Below are 22,740 nucleotides of genomic sequence, written 5' to 3' on the forward strand. Positions count from 1 at the left end.
CTTTCAGTCACACTATATAAATTAATGCCGCTTGCATGGATTTATATAGTGTGACCAAGTTGACAAGCACTTTCCAAGTGATGCTAAAATCGCTTGGAAAGCGCTTGACAACCCGCATGCGGAAATGCAAGTGAAGAACGCTTCACTTCCGCATGTCCCTGGCAGGAAAACGCATGTACAATCCGCATGTACAATCCGCATGTACAATCCGCATGCGTTTTTTCTGCCAGGGAGATGCAGAAGAGTGAAATATTGATTGCTAGAATCTTTTGTACAAAAATAGTAAAAAAATTATGACAACATTTTTAGGCTATAGAAATAAAATCTTTTTCACACAGTTCATTAGACTTGAGCCTCGATTCATCACTTGCGACTTTCTTGAAGTCACTTTTCTATTTTGTCTTGTGGTATTTGTTGCAGGGTTTTTTTTCGTGCTAAATTCTTCAAAATGGCGCAGTTCATGAATTTTGTGCAAAGTGAAAAAAAAAAAAACGTTTAGCACAGCAGTGCAAAAGTTGTGCCAAGATAACAGGTGTGCTTAAAATTATCCCAGAGCAGCCTGGAATACATTTGTTCCAAATTTTGCACCTTTTTAAAAATTCGCAAATGATGAATCAGGCAAGAATATCTGGAAATCCCAATTGCTGCCCTTAACGGCGAACATAAGAAAAAACATTCAAACACATATAAAATAGGCTTTAAAATAGACAAAAAAAGGAGCAAATGCAACAGTGAATCAGGGCCTGAGTGTTTTACGGATGCACGAATACTATTGTGATATCAGTGTAGAACAAAGCCGTACTTTAAAGAATTCTTTTTTTTTTTTGCATCTTTTTAGAAGAATTGACTATTTTGACTATTTGGCTTCTACATCCTCTACGTATCACAGTACTGTAATAGCAAATTCTAAGCCCACTTATGACAAAATGAAAGCCCTTAAATCAGTTTAGATGATCGTTCAGAAGAACAGGTATAAAAGTTACAGATCCTGCACCATCAGGAGCAGCTGATAGATTTGACATTGAAGTCCTTCCGCAATCAGCCATGTACTGCAATACATAGAGGATGTAGAAGCCAAATCCTAGGACAAAATACATCCATTAAAAAGAAAAAAATGCCCTGAAAGTTGTCCATATACTTTAAAATGTTTCCACCTAGTGAAATTATTACTGAAAAATGTGATACTTACGCCATATTTTCAGGCTCTGATGCAGCGGCACCCACAGCTCTGGTAACGTTCACCAGCAACGCTTGATTAGTGCTGGTTAGTAAATTGACCAGTGGATTGATGCCTCCACATTTACGGATAATGGCCCTATTGGCGGGCTCCTGGCCACATTCTCCCAGTGCTCCTACAGCATTAACGAGGACCTCTTCTGGCTGGTCAGTCAGGAAGGTAACAAGGGTTTCTATAACTTTGTATTCTTGAAACCTTTGAGAACAAAGCAACAAAATGGTTAGCTGATGAATTCCTATATTCCTACTTATAAGTCCTTTATAAACGTGAAATGCATTGTATTAGTTTTGGACACCACGAGGCCTCCTAACATTATAATTTACCTCTTCTACTAATTGGAATGATAGAAAAAAAGAAAAACCTGCCTGACTATTATACACAGGAACATATTTGCACATTGTATTTGATTGAATGTTTCCGATATCTCAATTCAAATAATCCATTTTTAAAAATAAATATCACTAAGGTTAAAATAAACTAAGTTTAAAACTAGAAGTACAAATTATAGGGGGAAATTATTACCGGCTTAATATAACAAAAACTGGTGTAAAGAAAAGTCACACATTTTGGTGCCAGTTTTGTTTCTGAAAAAATGTATACAATTTTTAACTTTTCTTATGACTTTTAAAAAGTGAGACTTAAAGGGGTTGTCCACTACTTTAATACATCCTTCTCAATTGCTATACTCTCCCCAATAAAATAATAAGACCTATACTCACCTCTGGCTCCAGCGTCGTTCCAGCGGTGATGGCACTGGCTCTCCCGCGGCTTCCGTGAGTTGTTAGGCCATACAAGCCGCCAATCAACGGCCGTTTAACCCGCACTTCCTTCGGATGAAAATGACATGCGGAAGAAATGAGAACTGCTGCTTCTACTCTCAAGGAAGGGAGTGTGAAGCGGCCGCTGATTGGCTGCAGGGTTTTTGTGTGACATAACAACTCTCAGGAGCTTTGGGAGAGCCACTGACGTTACTGCTGGAATGATGGCAGCGAATATAGGAAGTTATTTCATAAGGGGAACTATAGCAATTGAGAAGAATTTATCTGAGTAGAAGACAACCCCTTAATCTGTTGAGCGGCCAGAGACCCCATCCCCCACTTTTTAAAAGTCACGAGAAAAGTTCAAAATTGTGTAAATTTTTTTTTTACAAAACAAGACTTGTGCCAACATTTGTGACTTTTTATCACTATAGCAAATCTCTGTGAATCCCAAAACATCGGTCTCTGGGTTTTCAAATGGGCACAAAAACATAGTTGAGTACATTCTTACTCCAGTATGAAAAGACAGATACGGTTGAAAAAAAAACCACACAAATAGAGTCCATTGGAACCTCATTTGTTTCATTGCAGTCTATTGATCTATCGGAGATTTTATCTGAATTCTGCACCGTGTGAACAGGGCGTTACTAAGGGGGATGCAAAAATGGAAGAAAATCCCTCCACTAATATAGCTTTAACAAGTCGTTGCCAGAAATCTACTCTGCTGAGCAGCTCTCCTTAAAGAAGTTCTCTGATGATTTCATTAAAAGAAAGAAAAGGTAAATATTGTATTATGAAAATTTGAACATTTTCCTAATATACTTTCTACAGTGCCTTGAAAAAGTATTCATACCCTGTGAACTTTGCCACATTTTTTCATGTTACACCCACAAACTTAAATGTGTTTTATTTGGATTTTATGTGATATACCAATATTTAAATTTGTGGGTTTAATGTGAAAATATGTGGAAAAATTCAAGGGGTATGAATACTTTTTCAAGGAACTGTACATAACTTCTTCATAATTTTTAAAGGAAATCTGTCACCCTGAAAATGCATTTTATAGAGCATGTTATAGAGCAAAAGCAGAGGAGCAGACTGAGTCATAGATTTCGCAGAAAGGATACAGTATAAACTGTGTTTTAATTGTTTAAACTCCTTTTGGGGATTTTCGGTCCAGTGGGCGGTCGTAACAGCTTTTTTTGTATAAGATTGCATTTAGAGACAACTGTCACTCACTGATAGGACCACCCAGTGGACCAAAAACCCCAGAAACAACAGAGGTTTAAATAATTAAAACACAGGTTATACTGAATCTTTACTCAGCTCCCCCTGCTCTAGAACATGGTGGCTGCTGATTGGACTGTATTTTCACAGGGACAAGTTCCCTTTAAGAAATGAACCTGCTCAGAGAATGAAAGCCTGTTCTGTACCGAAGTCCTGACTTAATGTAGACGACAACCTCAGCACCGAAAAAGATGAAGGGTAGAAGTTCTTGCTGCAAAAAGTGAATTTTATTTTGATCCGGCAAGAAGTAGAAATGGTCCAACGTTTCGACCGACAACGGCCTGCACTTGGCCGCATCTATCTTAAACCCGGGTCTTCCATTGTCGGTCAGACTTTGGACCATTTCTACTTCTTGCAGGATCAAAATAAACTTCACTTATTGCAGCAAATACTTCTACCCTTTGTCATTTTCGTTTCTGAGGTTTTCGTCTATACTGTTCATGCGATGGATGGCATGTTAAAGCTATCCTAGCTCAGGCTTGTAACGAGACGTGCACCTGTGTGGTTATCACACGGCCAGGACAAATTTTATTTTTTTTTAAGCCAGAATACCCCTTTAATTGCCCCTAACTCTAAATTCATTATTTCCAGTGAACCTGTTGGCATGAATTTCTTGCAGTTCTCAAAGATGTCTAGTGACTCAGAAACCTCCTTGAGCAGTAGTCATAAAACACTCTATTATTAAGTCTTAGGGGCGATGGCTCCGATGAATATATATTCATCCAACACCCAGAATGAAGAAGAGTAAAAGCATGGAACAATACTATAAATCTTTGGGGTGTAAACTGATTTGTCTAAGTACGGATTATCTTTTTTTTTCTGATCTGCAATATACCACACTATAGATCAGCACCGGGCCAATTATGTGACATCTGGGCTAAGTCGTGCACCAGATGAAGCACGCGAGCTGTATATTTTTCTCAGCTAACGTGTAGTCTAGCAAGAAGTTATGGGCAGATTTGAGGATATATGGAGATATGTGTTGTCCTCACTATTTCGCCAGCAGCTGCTTATCACTGAGACTGATCTCTAAATGATCCCCTCCGAGACAGCTTGATGTATATAACTGCTCCAGAGAGGTGCTCATTGTGTCAATCTATCTGATATTTGCAGTCTAGGCACTTGTTAACTAAAGCCAAAGAACTCATTTAGGTTTCCAGCTACTTTCATTACTCATTGATCTTGTCCTCTTCATCTGCAAGAAATCCCTCACCCCTGCCTATGACCTTCCTTCAACTCTACCAGCTGGCCGGTTAGTGCCGAGAACCACTCTCGGATTGAACGTTATCGCTGTCTGGGATTGAGATCATGCGAAACACACATCAAGGACATTAGAATAATGGCTGAAATTGTTACTTTGTCACATTATCCCGGCTGATGGAACATTTCCAGATGGCTCCAGTCACCGCCGCCAAGAGTTCCTTATTGTCGGACTTGCCGAGGAGCATGGCTAAGGGTTGCAGTCCTCCATACTGTCGGACCAGATCTCGGGTCTCTTCGTCCTCGGCACACTTTTACATCACAAAAACGGAGAGAAATTTTAGAAACATCCGGCGCACAACATTATATATTTTCCAGGAGAAAACATTATCGTTTTTTTGTGTTTGCGAATCAACTGCATAAGTTAATAAGATTTGCAGGCTTGGGTAATGTGAATTGCCTTACGAGGTGGGAATTGGTGATTATGGTTTGCATGTGGCTGCTGTAACTCTGCCAAAACATCTCTGTGCATGTTATCCATTTCATAATACTTGGACATTCAATATGACATCAATTACAAAAAAAACACTGCTGCCACTTGAATTAGTTTTTTTTTTTCTTTGTCTAGTTATAGAGACAAAGTGGATGACTTAAACAGAGAAGAATGCTGGCAACGGGCTTAATCATAAAACCTGATGTCATAAACAATACCCAGGCAGCACAAATGGTAAGTACTAAGAAGCACAGCAATAAAATAAATACAAAAAAAAGACAGACAAACAAGGGAGTTTGCAGAAAAGTCTCGAGGAAAAAAAAAAGAAATAAAAAACGAGTGAAAAGCCTGTCGTCACTTAAACCACAAGATGTGCACGCTGCAAAATCAAATCAGAGTATAATGCGAGGAAATCATTACCGGAATGATCTGAAAAGAAAGGATGAGCCGAGGCCGTCCAGATGAAGAATCAGAAAAAAATTTTGAAGAATGCTTTGGTTTAGACCCAAAGAACTGGTAAAAAGTAGAAACAGAGTGGATGTGCGGGGGTGTTCTTTTTTGCCTTTTTTTTCTTTTTACATTTCAATAAAATGTGCTAAACAGGTTAAACGTTCTCTTAGATGTGTATTATAGGGCACCCATAGGCCATAACATAATATCCAGGGTTCATACAACATTGTAGAATGAGCTTAAAAAAAGAAAATCCCCAAAAAAGATATTTGAACAGCTTCAGTATCTGTTACGTTTATATATTTTTATGTTTTTGTGATGTGGATATTTTTATGTTCATATTTTCCTATAATTAAAAGGTGACTGAAAGTGCCCACTCTGGAAAGATACAGTACTCCTGGATAGAGCAGTTAAAGGATAGAAGAAAACTCCTAAAAATATATTTTTTTCAATCACAGAAACTGAGAGAAAAAGTGGAAAAAGACCTCTGGGAACTAAAGTATTTGGGACACGCCAATCTGCAAGTAAAAATTTCCAAAGATTACATGTATAAGCTAATCAGCAAGCAGACTGGAATAAACTAAGTATACTAAGAAATTAAAGGGAATCTGTCAGCAGAGTTTTGTTATGTAATCTGAGCGCTGCATGATGAGAGCCTGCTTCCAGAGATGTGTCACTTACTAGGCTGTGTTTTGCTGTTTCAATAAAATCAGTGTTTTTTTTCAGCAGGAGATTATCACTACAGGACTAGGTGACTGCTGCCTCCTAGTCAACCTCTGTGAAACCACGCCCCCTATGCACAGTGTACACAGAAATCTGCCAATCAGTGCTGTGGGCGGGGTTAGACAGAGCTCAGCATTCTGAGCACTGCTAGATCTGCAGTGGAGAAAACTGTGATCGTATCAAAATGACAGCAAGCAGCCCAGTAAGTGACACATTGTTCGAATCAGTGTCTCAACCCCTACACCATGCTTCTCTCAGAATACATGGCAAAAACCTGCTGACTGATTCCCTATTAGATGGAGAGCTGAGACAATGGCAAAGTAATGTAATAATTCAACGTCTGAAGTATAGTGAATAGACACCACAGTCCTATTTTCCAGTAAAGGGTCAAACCCTTCACGTATTAATATTATTATGTCACCAGTGTCCAAAAAATACAAAGACTTCAATACAAAGATCACTAGAGAAATAGGCGATGAGGAATTTTTTGATGTGGGTCCAGGAGCAGATTTCCACCAGTCAGTGGCAGTGTCTGCTTTTTCACTGGACACAATAGTGTACTCTACATTTACTATTGTGTCCGCTAAAAAAAAGATGGACACTGCCATAAAAGAGATTAAAACAAATCTTAAGTTTTGTATTTTGGGTTCATTTTTGTCAATAGCTCCATAAAGTCAAGTCCGAGATGTGGAGTGAGCCAATGCCTAACTAAGAATCATTATATTGTCACTTTTAAATCCCCGTTGTATCAAGTCTTATTAACATTATCGGCAGCATATTAAATGTATGTCAGAATGGACTAATTCTAATCACAGCAGGGCAGGATCTGATTGTCAGGATTAAGCTCCACAACCTTTTCCGGCTTTTATAACTTGCAGACTTTTCTGCACCTAAATCAGTGACATTTATATCTAAACACAATTTAGCCTCAATCACAAAGATGGAAGTGCATTTTTCTCATTATGCATTCTGATGTAGGTAAGGTTATCAAAGCTCACAATGCACCATCTTGATCATAAAAGAAGTGGCGTACTGTTAATAGAGGCAAATCACGCGGCTGTTATGGGGTCCGGGAGTCAGGGGGCCCTGTGCCAGTGCTTGGCCATACTCTACCCGGCATCGCACTTTCAACTGCATCGGCATCCTGAATGCCAATACCATTGATAATAATGATGGAAGCGGGAGCTGTCAGCTCCCTCCTCCATCATTCTCCCTGTGCATCTGAAGTCTCAGTACAGCAGGTGCGATGACATCAGGGGCAGCACGGTGGCTCAGTGGTTAGCACTGCAGCTTTGCAGCGCTGGGGTCCTGGGTTCAAATCCCACCAAGGACAACATCTGCAAGGAGTTTGTATGTTCTCCCTGTGTTTGTGTGGGTTTCCTCTGGGTTCTCCGGTTTCCTCCCACACTCCAAAGACATACTGATAGGGAATGTATGTTGTGAGCCCATAATGTCTGTAAATTGTCTGAATTGTAAAGCGCTGAGGAATATGTTGGAGCTATATAAATAAAAAAGATTATTATTATTATCACTACATCGTCCCCACTGCGCCGAGATGTGCAGAGCTTCAGACTACACACTGCAGAGACAGGAGCAGCGGGGGAACAGGGAGAAGTATATTAAAATCAATGTGCACTTTGTGGGGGCCATCATACCATTGGGAGGGATATTTTGGGGGCCATAATGCCACTTGGAGTCTCAGTGGGCCCCTTTAACACATACCACAATTCATGATGCAGAGATACCGCAGAGAAATATATATATATATAGTACAATGCCAAAAACTTCACTTCTTACATTACATGAGCGATATCTATTATAAATTCAGCAAATCCTCGCAGCGCACAGTGCAGATCGGACAGTATAGTCCTCCATACAGTATTATGGGCACCACTAAGTCCTCCATACAGAATAAAGAGTCCTATATAACGCTCCATACAGAATAATGGACCCAAAAAAATGCTCCATACAGAATAATGGACTCCATATAATGCTCCATACAGAATACTGGCCCCCATATAATGCTCCATACAGAATACTGGCCCCCATAAAATGCTCCATATAGAATACTGGCCCCCATATAATGCTCCATGCAGGCTGGGCCCCATATAATGCCCCATGCGTCCATACATAAAAAAATAAATAATAAAATACTCACCTCACCTGCTGCTGCTGCTCTCATCGCTGCCGCTGCTCGGCTCCAGACTCCTCAGCGTCGCCATCTTTCCGCTCTCTGCTGCACTGTGACTGCTCAACAGAGGGCGCGGTGGAAAGACGTCATCGCGGAAGTCAGTCAGGAGATGCTGGAGCTGCGGTGGCATGGGGAGAGGTAAGTATTGTGCCGTGGCCCTGATCAAGCGGGGGGGGGGGGGGGACTCGTGGGCGCTGACATCGGATTCCTCCGCTCATAGGCCCCATAGCACGCCAGGGTGCCCGACGGTGAGTGGGCCCCTCCATCTGCTCAGGGCCCCAGCACTTGCCCAGGTGCAGACGCCGGGCCTGTATGCGGGGGCTATTATACTGTTTGGAGGGATATGTGGGGAGCTATTATACTGTTTGGAGGGTTAGCGGGGGCTATTATATTCTATGCAGGCTATTTTGCAGTGTGGAGGGTTGTGTGGAGTCCATCATACTGTGTGGAGGGTATGGAGGGCTGCTATACTGTATGGAGGGCCACTATATTGTATGGACGGCCGGTATATTGTATTGAGGGCCATTATACTGCGATCAGGTCACTGTGGGAATATCTTAGTGTGTTGGGGGGGGGCACTTTTGTTGGTATCATACTTTATTGGGGCAATGAGAGAGATATCTTAGTGCATGGGAACACTAAGGGGCTCCAATAGGGGCACAATTACTTCGCAATTGCTGCAAAGTTGTGAGATATGCTTTTCTGTGACCCCACTGAATATTTTTTTTGGAGGGGGGTCAAATTTGACTTCTGCTATGGGTCCCCATGATTTCTATGTACGCCCCTGCACAAAAGATGAATCTCATTTAAGAGGATTAAGGTAACTTGATTTGCATTTTTAGGGGGCGGATGTGCAGTATTCAGTTGTCACAGATGTGATGGCAGCTCTGCAACTCAGCACATCCGGCTGCCACCGGCATCAAGAAAAGCTGATTGATGGGGATGCCAAGGTGTCGCACCCCCACCAATCAGATATTGATGACCTGTCCTAAGGAAAGGCCATCAATATAAAAGTCCCTGACAACCCTTTTACATGGAAATATACTATGGATTACAGGACAACGACTTGGGTACTCTAATTACATGTAAGTTAAGCAGCAGTACTCAATGCCAGGCAGCAGCTGCAAAAGATATGATACTAGAGTGTTTAACAAGAGAGATAAAATCTTGTGATCCCAATATATCATCACTCCTGTAGAAATCACTAGTAAGACCACATCTACAATATGGGATCCAGTTTTGGGCTCCACATTTTAAAAAAGGAGGTTAGAGTCAGTTGAAAAGCGGAAGCTAGATTATTACAAGGGATGGAGGCCTCTTACATGATGACAGGTTGGAAAAGTTGGGCTTGTTTAGCTTAGCAGTAAAGCACATATAGTAGTGATAGAGAGAAGTACAGCACATGCAGTACAGGTAGAACGTAGTACTGGTAGAGTGCAATACAGTACACATAGTACAGGTAGAGAGCAGTACAGTACATTTAGGACAGGTAGACAGCAGTACAGTACATATAGTACTGTTATAAAGCAGAATTGACATGTGATACAGATAGAGAGAAGTAAAGTATTAGCATTAGCGGAAAATTAGAGCAGATAGAAAGCAGTATAGTACATGTACAATAGATAGCAGTAGAGGACATAGGTAGGGAGCTGTACAGTACACGTAGTACGGTAGAGAGCTGTACAGTACATGTAGTACTGGAAGAGAGCAGTACAGTACATATAGCACAGGTAGTAAGTAGTTCTGTACATGTAGAAGAGGTAGATATTAGTACAGTACATATGGTACAGGTAGGAAACAGAGCAATACGGGTAGCATTGTCCACCAAAGAGACACTATTAGAGAACCAATCAGTAAATGTGCTCTCCTGATTGGCAGTTCACAGTGGACAATCAGAAGTGTGATACCAATGCAGTGCACATGCCGAATGTCTGTATCTTCAACTGCTTTTTTGTTTTAATGTAACATTTTGGCTTACAATAGACTAGACCCTGCTGTCATAGGCTCACCTGAGGGACTGATGCATATGGGTGCATTATATGTGGATGGAGCAAGCATCGTTCTTAGGGAGTCAACTGAACATTTCCCCTGCTGAGCTTCATCTGTCATTAATACACATACAGCACACAGAACCTGTATAAATGACTGACGCACAGCACTTTCTGCATCTACCTTGAATATGGCACTGGCGCAGTGCATTTGCAGCTCTTGATTTTCACTGTTTAGATTTTTTACAAGATCCTCAATCATCTTTTCCGTTTTAATTGCAACTTGGTAACTCGGCTGAAACAAAAGAAAAAAAAAGAAATGATGAAACAGTTGCAATCGGCGGATGATCTTTTCTTTATTAACCTGTCACAGCCTTGTGAGACATTAAACATATTTTATCTCTATTTTTATTATTTTAATCTTTCTCGCTCTTGGATACAATAAAGAATATGCGGTGCCAGTGGAAGAGCTGGTATGTGTTGTGTCTATGGGTCATAAAAATCCACAGCCGTGCCTGAATGGTATAGACACGTGTGGCGATACAGCCTAAAATCTTAATAAGTCAAACATTTAGATTTGTTAATCCAAGAGAAATACTCTATTATCTTTGTGTATTTGTGCCTGGTCAAAAAGAAGAGACCAGTATTTGTATAACCCTGAATGTTGAATTCTTTTCCTTTGGAAATATACAGTTTACTATGCTAATGGCCAATTGTACTAAAAGCCAGCTAGATGTTTATTTATAAGATCCCCTGTGATACCAACTATGTAAATAGATTAGCTCAAACAATGATAGCTGAGCCCTGCATCTTTACCTCTTACCTGTGACTGATGACCTTACACAGATGTAAGTATAAACAGGGATGTCTGTAGTGCTGCAGACAGAATCAAAGGAGAATCAAGGAGAATCAGAAAGATTTTACAAGGAGAATGAGAGACATCCTTCAGGGTGGATTGCATGGCATTACCCAAACAGACACAGATTTGTATTGTACATGATTATAGTCTAAGGGTATCGGTCTTGACTGGAAACATATGAATTTGCTCCATTTGACCATCAGAGAGACCATGGATATGTTGTTTAGGATTGCCAGGAGGGACCCATCGGTCGCCTGCAAACCACAGAGACATTCGGAAAAGCCAGATTGGGACCCGCCGGTCATCTGGCTACATGGAAATCCTAAGAGAGTCCAGGTTGGGACTCTCAGGTTTCCTTGCCTTGTAACTCGATGGACTGATAGCTTCCTAAGCCTGTCGCTACCTCCTCTCTGTGGGGGCCCGCCAGAAGCAAGGGGCCACTGGTTAAGGTAGTCGGCCCTGGAAGTATCCAAAGTCGCAGCTTTTCTATCCCAGGCGGGCAGAGAAGGAACGGTGAGACTGTGTAATGTACCATCTTGGGTATTTGCTGGGACTGTTCTATGTGTTTATTGTCCGCTTTGTAAAATGTACAGTAAAAGAAGGAATAGTCACATACATACATCACACATAGACATTGTTTTTTTTCTGTTTTTCTTGTGAGTTTTATGTTGGTCAGCGTCATTTCTTTCACAATGCAGAATGCTTTGCCATTTTTCTTCTAAGGTGACGGCCCCACTATCAGTATTCGGTCAGTATTCAGTCAGTATTTTTTCTCAGGAGTGGGTGATAAATGAAGAATTGGTGACTTGTTTCTATTATACCTTTTCTCTGATTGTTCCTCACCTGGTTTTGGCTCCCACTCCTGAGAAAAAATACTGACTAAATACTGATCAAATACTGATAGTGGGGCCGTGGCGGGTTCTACATGGGACTTTGAAAAAGTTAGAAAAAAATGTAACAAAAAAACCCACCAAAAAGTGTTATATAAAAAAAATATAAGGGAGGTGCTGACAAGGTGAGTAGAAAAGGACAGGATTGGTTTGCTTAAAGGGGTAACTTTAGATGTATTTTTAATTCAGTTGCATTAGAACTTTTATTTGCAAAGGTGCAAATATCTTCGGATATGTCCTAAGTCCCAGCAGCTCACTACCCAGCCCTGGATTTGAAACGGGAGAGTGCTTCTAAGGCCTCATTCACACATCTGTGTTGTATGTATGTGTTTTATCTGTTTTTTTTCACGGATACAACACATGCCCATTATAATCTATGGTGCTTTGCACATGTGCGTTTTTTTCTACCAGCACAGATGACAAGGGCCAATACAAGTCTATGGGTCTGTGAAAAACACGTACAGCACACGGATGTCATCAGTGTACCGTCTGTGTGCTGTCGGTGTTTAACATTGCAAAGTATCGAAGACTTGTCATTTTTTTCTTTTTTTATCAATCCGTGAAAAATACTGATGATACATTGATATTAAAAAAGGACACAGGGATGACACAATGGTGCAAAACACTGATGACACCGGTACCATTTTTTCATGCACATGTTTAAATACAGACACGTAAATGAGGTCTTAGGCCGAAACTAAAAAGTGCTGTGTCTGAAGGGGCTCGCGAAAGGCTAGTTTTGATGTCCCTTTTTTCACGTACAAATACTCTCCATGTTTTTCATGGATAGAACTTGTACCTATGATAGTCTATGGGGCTGTTCACATATCCAATTTTTTGGGTCAAAGTAAAATCGCAGAGACTTGGCCGATATTGATCCAAGTGTCGGATCAAAATCACCAACGCAAGTCTATGGATCCATGAAAAAAATTAGACAGTATTCGAGTGCCATCTGTATGCTATCCATTTTTCACAGACTGGTAGAAACTTTTTTATTTTCTTCATCAAAAGTGATAAAATTTGGGCCAAACTCTGCTGAAAGTCAGATGAACAAAAATACTGATGAAACTCGGTTCATTATTGGAAAAAAATGGATGTCTGATTGAGCCCTATCTGCTTATTTTAATAGCTAAGCCAGCCCCCTTCTCTGTTTTGACCAATATATAGACAGAGGGGCCACCAAAATGGGCTAGTAAGCCAGTCACCTCTCTCGCCACCACAATTCTCCTGCGAAGAACACAAACCAAAAATGGAGCTGCCCAAAACTAAGGCCGAGGTTGTTAATGGGAGATCAAGGCACCTTTACAAATAAAAATATATGAGTAAGTTCTACAAAACTATATTAGGACACATCAAAAGTTTATATTTTAATTTGAAGTGAAAAATCTCTAATTATTTTGTCACCCTTCTCACCCCTGCTCCACCATAATTTTAATTATTTTGTCACCCTTCTCACCCCTGCTCCACCATAATTTTAATTATTTTGTCACCCTTCTCACCCCTGCTCCACCATAATTTTCTTTCTTGATCAGCAAATGCCAGATTAAAGGAATTGCATAGATATTTCAAATTCTTATTTATCTTTTTTTCTATAAGTAATTATAAGTTAAATGATTGCATTTATCCATGCGAGTGGCTGTGTAATATACAGTATGTCGTATATACATATTTAATAAAAGTGATAAAACTTTTTAGAACTAATTTAGATAACATGCAAAAACAATGCAACAAAAATATTATTCTAACACATTTGGTAGAGTTTAATAATAAGCTTATAAGAAAAATTGGTATAGCAGCTTGAGATAGACTTTCCAAAGTATAAAACCGTATATTATGTATTTATTTGGGGGAGGTCGGATGATTTATCTATCGTTTACACAATCATGCGGATTTAATTATGAAACTACCAAACAAAATATTAATAACAAGACTATCGAAAAGCTAGACGGAAACATTATAACTAGCTATTCTGTAATAAACACTAATGGGGGATTTAACAGAAGACGTTTCAATTAGTTCACGCGCAGATGTTTTAGTCTCACGTTTCCAGGGACATTAATCTTCAGATGAACATATAGTATTCATATGGAAAAAAACAGAATAATGGCTCCTGATGTAAGGGCACTATTTTTATTCTATGCTCTTGCGGGAGGAATGAGATTCAACAACATAAAAAAGTATAAAACCGCAATTATACTAGTAAATTTGTGCCAAGACAGAATGACCGACGGGTCAGATTTTCACTAGATATTATACTGAAACAATATTATGAGTATAAACTGCAGGAACGCTATAGTATCAGTGCTCCCATCTGACTCCTCTAATCAAATTTAACCTTCTTGAATGTGCAAAATATTTGAAACTTTCTTTCTAGCCCACAAAAAAACGGCACATATCCACAGTAATAGTATGACTACATCATCTATCCACAGTAATAGTATGACTACATCATCTATCCACAGTAATAGTATGACTACATCATCTATTTTTAGGATGTGTTCGCATTTTGTTGCCTACACATCGCAGGTATACTATAAGAGTATGCTCCAATGTAAACCTCTGATGTGTTCATGCACCCAAAAGAGTGTACTTTGGCATACACTGGGACAGTATGTGTTGGCATGCATTTTATATACTTTCCTATGCAGAGGGACATAGCAAAAAAGGTATACCAAATTTTATACAGATCTGCCCTTACCTAACTTTCTTCTTGACTGGCAATTTCTTACCCTTGGCTCTAGATATCCCGATGAGTGGCACAAAATTACCAGATTTAAAAGAAAAAAAAGATTGCATTACTTGCAACGCTCTTAAAAGTAACACAAATCTTTTTTTTTCAAAGCTGATCGTTTCACACCACTCATTTCAGAAGATCTTGAGTCAAGAGGAAAGGTAAGGAAGAACAAATGTCAGACTAGGAGGAAAGGTAAGGAGAACAAATATCACACCAAGAAGAAAGGTAAGGAAGATCAAATGTCAGACTAGGAGGAAAGGTAAGGAGAACAAATATCACACCAAGAAGAAAGGTAAGGAAGAACAAATGTTGGACCAAGAGGAAAGGGTAAGGAAGAACAAATGTCAGGCCAAGAGGAAAGGGAAAGAAGAACAAATGTTGGACCAAGAGGAATGGTAAGGAAGAAAAAATGGCAGGCCAAGAGGAAAGGGAAAGAAGAGCAAATGCTGGACCAAGAGGAAAGGTGTGAAGAACAAATGTCAGACCAAAAGGAAAGGCAAAGAGAACAAATGTCAGACCAAGAGAAAGTGTCACGGGTTTACTGTGACAGGGAGAGGGCCAGAAGGCTGAGGTATCTGAATCCACATACTTCTGCACTGATTAGAAGCACTTCACCATCATATTAAATGGTGCAGGTTTCAGCTGTTCAGTGTTGGCCACTCCCCTCTGCTATTTATACTCGCCTCTGGCAATCAGGGTAGCCAGTGTGAGTTTCATACTGCTTGGTGTGGAGGTGTTGATTGTTTGAGGAGGCTTTTGGAGTGTTGTGCTAAAGACTGTTGCTTAGTTATTTGTCTGTGTGCTTATCCTCATCCTCTCCTATTTGGTTGTTCCTTCCTTTTACTTCCCGGTATTCCACTCTGTTGTTTGTGAGTGCATATTTGTATGATTGGTATTTTCATTTATCCCTGTACGTCTTCACTTGTTAGTCTGGTTTGTGTATTCTTACATACAACTACTCTCCACTTCCCTGGGTGGAGGAGGGGACAGATAAGGGCTGATTCAGGAGCTCAGCAAGGAAGGTACATAGCCCTAGCATCTTCACCATTAGAAGTAATCCAGGGAGCAGGAATAGCTAGGGACCTTAGCTTTAGGGATAGGAAGGTAAGGAAGAACAAAGGTTGGCCTAAGATGAAAGGTAAGGAAGAACAAATGTAAGACCAAGAGGAAAGGTAAGGAAGAACAAATGTCGGACCAAGAAGAAAAGTAAGGAGAACAAATGTCAGACCAAATGGAAAGGAAAGGAAGAACAAATGTTGGACCAAGAGGAAATGTAAGGAAGAACTAATGTCAGACCAAGTGGAAAGGAAAGGAAGAACAAATGTCGGACCAAGAAGAAAAGTAAGGAGAACAAATGTCAGACCAAGAGGAAAGGAAAGGAAGAACAAATGTCAGAACAAGACGAAAGGTAAGGAGAACAAATTTAAGACAAAAAGGAAAGGTAAGGAAGAAAAAATGTTCGACCAAGAGGAAAAGTAAGGAGAACAAATGTCGAATCAAGAAGAAAGGTAAGGAAGAACAAATGCTGGACCAATAGGAAAGGTAAGGAAGAACAAATGTCAGACCAAGAGGAAAGATAAAGAGAAGAAACGTCGGATCAAGAAGAAAGGTACAAATGTCAGACCAAGAAGGATAGTAAGTATGTGTTGTTTTTTTTCTTAATTTTACCTGAGGCTCTTTAGCATTTAGGAAGTGGTTATAAAGTACAGGGACAACCCCTTTAACAATCAACAAAAGCTGTTCCAATCTAAAGGACCACTTTCTCTGTTGATGACAGGAGATTTTTTTAGGGTCCTGTACATTGCAGACTGTATTCTTGAAAAATAACAAGTAGTCACTCTCAGCTGGTTCACAAAGGAGCGGCTGATCCCGGCACAGGTGAAGAACAGCACAGAATATGTAGATATATACTATACTGTAGTAAGCCAGTCAGTTTATGTAATTCCATAACACATGTGCGTTTACAGCTGTTACAGGCACAAGTACAGCTTAAAACTGACTCATATATACTGAGCCATTACTATATGTGTGGATGCACCCTGCCCTGCATGGATTGATGCTGATACCCACCTCTGAGGCACACTCCTGCAGGGTACCCACCACTGGTATGAGCATGTTTGAATGTGGAGATTTCAGCAGTCTTGCCAGTAATGGGATGCCACCTGCTCTACGGATCGCTTCCTTATTCCTTGTGCTCTTGGAACAGCTCCACAGTGCTAATGCTCCGCAGCGAGCAACCTCAATGTCCTTCTCTTGTTCGGCAGTCAGGTTGGTGGCTGTCATGGGAACACAGTCCAACAATCCAACCTAAAAGGCAACATATGTGGATTAATTATACGTCAGGACACAAAATGCATGAAAAAAAGGAATCACTTATGCCGATTACATTTATAAAACATGACTGGTGTTGGAATACCTGTACAACGTTTCTATATGATACCTTAGTGGCCTTAGAAATACCTTTTTGAATCAGGGCTACCATCTAAGAACAAATAAAAACCAGGTTGCAAGAGTCATCAGAATATCAAGGAATCATCTTCTACATTACAAAACTAAAGAAGAAAACAACCGGGTGCCTCTAGTAGTCACCTACAATCCAAATCTGGAAGTGCCTAAGGGGAGCAGCACAGAAACTACAACCTTTATTACAAAACGATGCCTGATTAAAATCTATATTTCTAGACCCCCACTTCTGTGTTTTAGGCAGCCCACTAACCTAAGAAACATCATTGTCAGAAGCTCCCTGTCCTCTCCAACAACAACAGGAACCTTTCCCCAGCTCACATCAGAACTACAAGATCCCAGGTACTTTCAGTTGCAGCACAACTAAAGTAGGGTACTTAATTATATGTACCAAATGTCCAACAGGGGGTCTGTATGTAGGGGAGACAAGACAAAAATTTAGAACAAGGATGAATTCTCATAGCCACACAATAAAAGAAAAAAAGAATAGATCTATTTTTGTAGCCCTGATCACAGCATCATGGAAATGAAATTGATGGTATTGAAAGGTAACCTCACATCCCATAGAGACAGAAGATTGTGGGAGTACAAACTTATGATGACACATTCAGAGCAGAAATGAATGTGTAGCATGAATTTATGTCTTTTTACATGAATTAAGAAACGTGCTCCTCAGACCTGTGGGGACATCACAACCCTGGACCAGACCTCACAGAGGACAATAAAACTTTCACACTCCTTATCTATGAACTTCTCCAATATTTACTGCCATGACTGTCTCTTCCCCTCCCACATTGATAGTTCTTCAAGTCACTTGTCTTATCTATTGCACTATTCTTGTGTCCTGTTGTGTACAAATATTTGACTCTTCAGATTTTGTGTTATTCTATGCCTAATGAAGACACCTGAGCAGTCTCGAAACTTGCTATTTGTTACTATCTTTTCAGTAAGCCATTAAAAGGTATCAACCACTGTGGACTCAGAAATTTTAATATTTTTCCATCTACTGGATAACACAATACAAATATACATTTTTCCTGTCCCCATTGGGGCTCACAATCTACATTCCCTATCAGTATGTCTTTGGAGTGTGAGAGAAAACCCGAGAACTTAGAGGAAACCCACACAAACACGGGGAGAACATACAAACTCCTTGTAGATGTTGTCCTTGGTGGGATTTCAACCCAGGACCCCAGCGCTGCAAGGTTACAGTGCTAACCACTGAGCCACCGTCAGTGTGAACATGCAGTAAAGTGGCACTGATCACAAGGGTCCAGTAATATACTGATATGTTCCTATGTGAAAAAGTATAATTGGCTGCACGTATAACTCCTATAAAAAGTTAATAGCCTCCAGTGACTGCAGTTGTGACTCGTACATGTGGCCACTTTTCCCCGTTCTTCAGCGTGAAGACTGTTTTTGTTTATTTTCCATACAATTGTCATCTCATCAGGCATCTATTAATTTTTTATTGACTGTCTTTGAAAACAAGTGGTATTTTCCAGATGTGGAACATACCCAGGATACTTGCATTCCAATCTCTTCCCCAATATTTTCGAAAAGATCTGAAATGGAATTATTATTATTTTTTTTTAATTTCTCCAAAAAGCTTTTCAGATTGAGTCAGTTTTAGAACTGGAAAATTACTTATTGAAGAGCAAGGCGGCCGAGCCAAGTGAGGAGGAGTCCATCGCTAATGCACTATACTGCCCTGCTGTCAATGATTAATTAATTCTGCTCATAAACTTTACAAGTTATAAATCTGCCTGCTATAAATCCCGGTATAATGAAATTCCCAGTAATTTTCAAAACTGGCAAAACATAATTATAAGACTGGACATATAGAGGTATTGTCAATTTTATGACTGCACACATAGGAGTGGTTTTGGGATATCAGGTTCCAAAATAAATTTTATCTTTCGTAGAATTTAGAAAAATAAAAATGTTCTTTTGAGGTTGTGGCAGATTTAGTTTTACTGCTTTTGATAAAGTAAAAACAACCAAGCCATTTTCACAGCTTGACAAATGTTTTGCCAGAGAAAATCTGGTTCTGCTAAAAAGCGAAAATATTCTCCTATGTCCATAGCCACAGCCCAAGCATGTACATGAGAGCGCCAAGCCGGGGCTCGGGACTTCTTTTCTGGTTGCTTATGGGTGGCTCTTTAGGGAGTGTTTCATCCACGTGTGGGTTATATAAGGGTACGGTCATTTTCTCCATTTTCCTCCTCCTTTTAAACTATCCTTCTGGAGACTGAGGACTGTAGTCAAGGTATTTGGCTGCGCTAATCCACTAATTTTAAGGGAAAATTCACATGCTGCAGAAATTTCAGAAAAGTGTATCCTCCCATAAGGGCTTGTTAATAGGGGGTCAAAGACACTGCTTATTCTCAAGAAGGAAAATTTGCACTATATCACAGTATGGGTAGGGTCACACGGCCGTTTTCTCCACATTCGAGGCTTTGATCAGAATTTGATCATAGTGGTATCAGTTTTTCTCAAACGTGGAGAGTTAAAAAAGTTTCTCAACCTTCTCTTATGTGACAGTCCATGAAAATCCGAGTGCGGTCTGATTATTTTCATGGACCCGTAGAATTGCATTGCCGATTTTGACAGTTGGGTCAAAATTGGACATGTCTCCGATTATTTCCGCGGACCACTTGGTCCAAGGAAAAAAATCAGACGTGAACAGCCCCGTAGAATATCACAGATATGAGTGCTATCCGTGAAAACCACAGATAACACTCAACCAAGAAAATCGGTCGTGTGCAGAAGCCCTACCAGCGTTGTGGATGAAATCTCTTCCACGTGCTGCAGAGAGAACCCACAGAATAAAATGACCAGCGCTGCGGATTTCATATCTGCAACATACAGATTTATGCTGAGGGTTGTCACTGAGGATTCACAGCCTTTGCACAGCAATGTCCACACAGTGATCTTCTTCCATGATGCACCGTAAGGGTATGTTTAAGAGTAATCGATATGCTGCAGACTTTTCTACAGCACATCTGCAGCAGAATTTGCATTTGTTACAAGGGGAATTAGCTGAAGTTTTCATATTTGGCATTTCTAGGCTACGTTCCCATGTAGCATCTTCACTGTGGACCTCATCATTGTAAAAAAGGAGCACATTTAGTCTTCTGTATTGCAAAGGGAAAAATTTGCACCTCCAACTGCAGCATAAATTGAAAAACTGCACATCTCACACCCACAGCTCTTGTAAATTTATGCTGCCAATAGTTTTTTCGGAATGTGATTTTTAAACATTTCACGCACTGTCCTGGGAATGTAAAATACTGATATTCCGCAGCTTACAATCTGCTGTGCATTCTCTATGTGGGATATCGCCCCCTTAAAGAGTGAAATCTGCCATGAATTCTGCACAAAGAATTAACACGCTCGAGATTTTAAAATATGCACGGCATCTCATTGGATTTTCTACACGCACATCTGCTTGGAAAATCTGCAGCATATATGCAATGTGTGACTATACCCCAGGAGAAGTTCTGCAGTGGGAAATCCACAGGTAAAAACCTGCGGTGGTAGAATATGTTGCGGGTTTTGTTGCAGAAATATTACAGATTTCACCCTTCGCTTTGCAAGGGAAGGAATCCGTGCATAGATTGTGTAGCTGTGACAATTTATATTGCAAATATTCTCTGCAGCAAAAACACGAGACTTCATAAAATCTTATACACAATTCTGGTACTGTTAAGGGCAGCGGATTTTCTTCTCCAAAAAATCTGCCCATAAAATCCACTGCATGAATATAGCACGTGGGAATTGTCTGCTAACAGATATTTGTTGCAAGCATCCAACTGACTGAATGATAAATCTGTTCCCAATCGCTCACCCACCCCTGTCTGAACAAGACACTTGGTTTGCAGGAGCATCGGTGAATAAGACATCCAGTACTGCTGGGAGGACCTTCGGGGTGAAATATGTTGAGGTCTGAGGTGGTGGCTTGTTCTCGGATAAAAACTTGCTGTTGATGACTCGGTGATTGTCCCCGCTGTATTGTGGTTTATGACCATTTAGTAAAGCTGCACTTTTTAATTTCTCATTTGACCCCAGACATCTGGATATATATTTTGTGTTGTTGCCGTATCTTAATGCACACTTTACAGTTTTACATTTAGTACAAACCACCAATTTTTAATGATCCTTTCAGTATTTTATACAGAGGTTCTGCTTTAGGTAAATTTCATACAAGAAAGTTTATCATATTTTGGTGTTTTATACGCTTTATATAGTTTGTAGAGATAGCAGATTTGCAGAATACTGGTTCAGTGGCCACATCGGTAATTCTATAGCCACACCAGACGGTAGCCTGTGACCCGACTCCTACCTGCTGGCATCCCCAGCTCCTCTTTCAGATTAGTCATCCCAACGCAACGTCATCATTGCGGCATGAGGCATACACGAAAGCTGGCTAATTAAAAGAAGAACCAGGGATGCTGGCTGGTAGAAGGTGGTTCGCAGGACTTCCAGCCGGCAGCCACAGAATACTGACCTGGGTTCTGTGAGTGGATTTGCTCATCTGCAGTAGTCTGCATTGCTGCTGACTGTTCCAGATTTCCCGGGACATTTGGGTTGAAAAAGGGATGGAGCACCATTCCTCTGCACAGTAAGATGGATATCTTGGTAATTATATGCTGCTTTGTTTTTTTTCTCCTAATACATTTTTACAAGGGGACATCAGAGAACATGATGTCTTCCCTTATTTCAGGAGGTGAAATATGAAAATAGAGATCTGTGATTTATAACTATCACACGGACAAGGTACTCACCAGTCTCTTGATGCCACCATGCTGTCTCACTGTTCGCCTGGCTCGCCGGAACTTGGCAACATTTGCAATCGTTTCTGCTGCCAGGCATTTTAGATCTTTGTCCCGGCAGTCAAGTATCTTGACCATGGTCTGAAGCCCCCCAAGATCGGCAATAGAACTTCTGATTTGTGAATTGTGGCTAATTTCCTTTAAAATCTTCAAAGCACCAATCTAATAAAAAAACAAGATATATCGTAAAAAAATGCATTCTTGTCAACTGCCCCACAAACCACATTGCAATTTACTTTTAAAAATAGAACTTAAAGTGTTCTTCCCATCTTTTGTAGTGAAGTGTGAATGTGCCGAAATTCAAATGAGAAGATTTGCTTTAATTTGTATAGTTAAATTTGCAATAAAGTTAATCAAATGTTCCTCACCATGCTCGGGGTTCTCTCCAGATTCCAGACCATAATTAACATAGGGAAGCAGAAAAAAATACCCACTTGTCCAACTGTCGCAGCTCTCCATCTACCTATCGGTCCTCTACAAAGCTCCATTTGGCCTCTTCTTTACTTCTGCACTGTGCGTGCAACGTCATCTTCAGTTTTTCTGGCACCTAGACTCTACGCTGGGGCTTCCGGTGATCTCGGGCAGAGTGAAGATGTCAGAAGCGCAGAAGAAGACATTGCATGTGAGGAGCT

At 40.3% G+C, this 22,740-nt stretch overlaps 1 protein-coding gene across 1 annotated transcript in view; it reads right to left on the reverse strand.

The window, feature by feature from the left end:
- ODAD2 (outer dynein arm docking complex subunit 2) overlaps nt 1–22,740 on the reverse strand; it is a 195,767-nt gene that overhangs the window by 74,500 nt on the left and 98,527 nt on the right. The window contains exons 12-16 of the mRNA XM_073677585.1: nt 22,061–22,270; nt 16,881–17,117; nt 10,512–10,622; nt 4,639–4,793; nt 1,190–1,432 (exon numbers count right to left, since the gene is read on the reverse strand). Of these exons, the coding sequence (XP_073533686.1) occupies nt 1,190–1,432; nt 4,639–4,793; nt 10,512–10,622; nt 16,881–17,117; nt 22,061–22,270 (956 nt within the window). The remainder of the gene's footprint in view (nt 1–1,189; nt 1,433–4,638; nt 4,794–10,511; nt 10,623–16,880; nt 17,118–22,060; nt 22,271–22,740) is intronic.

This window comes from Phyllobates terribilis, unplaced genomic scaffold, assembly GCF_046119375.1.
Source record: "Phyllobates terribilis strain yellow unplaced genomic scaffold, ASM4611937v1 Scaffold_4__5_contigs__length_816908805, whole genome shotgun sequence".
Taxonomy (NCBI): domain Eukaryota; kingdom Metazoa; phylum Chordata; class Amphibia; order Anura; family Dendrobatidae; genus Phyllobates; species Phyllobates terribilis.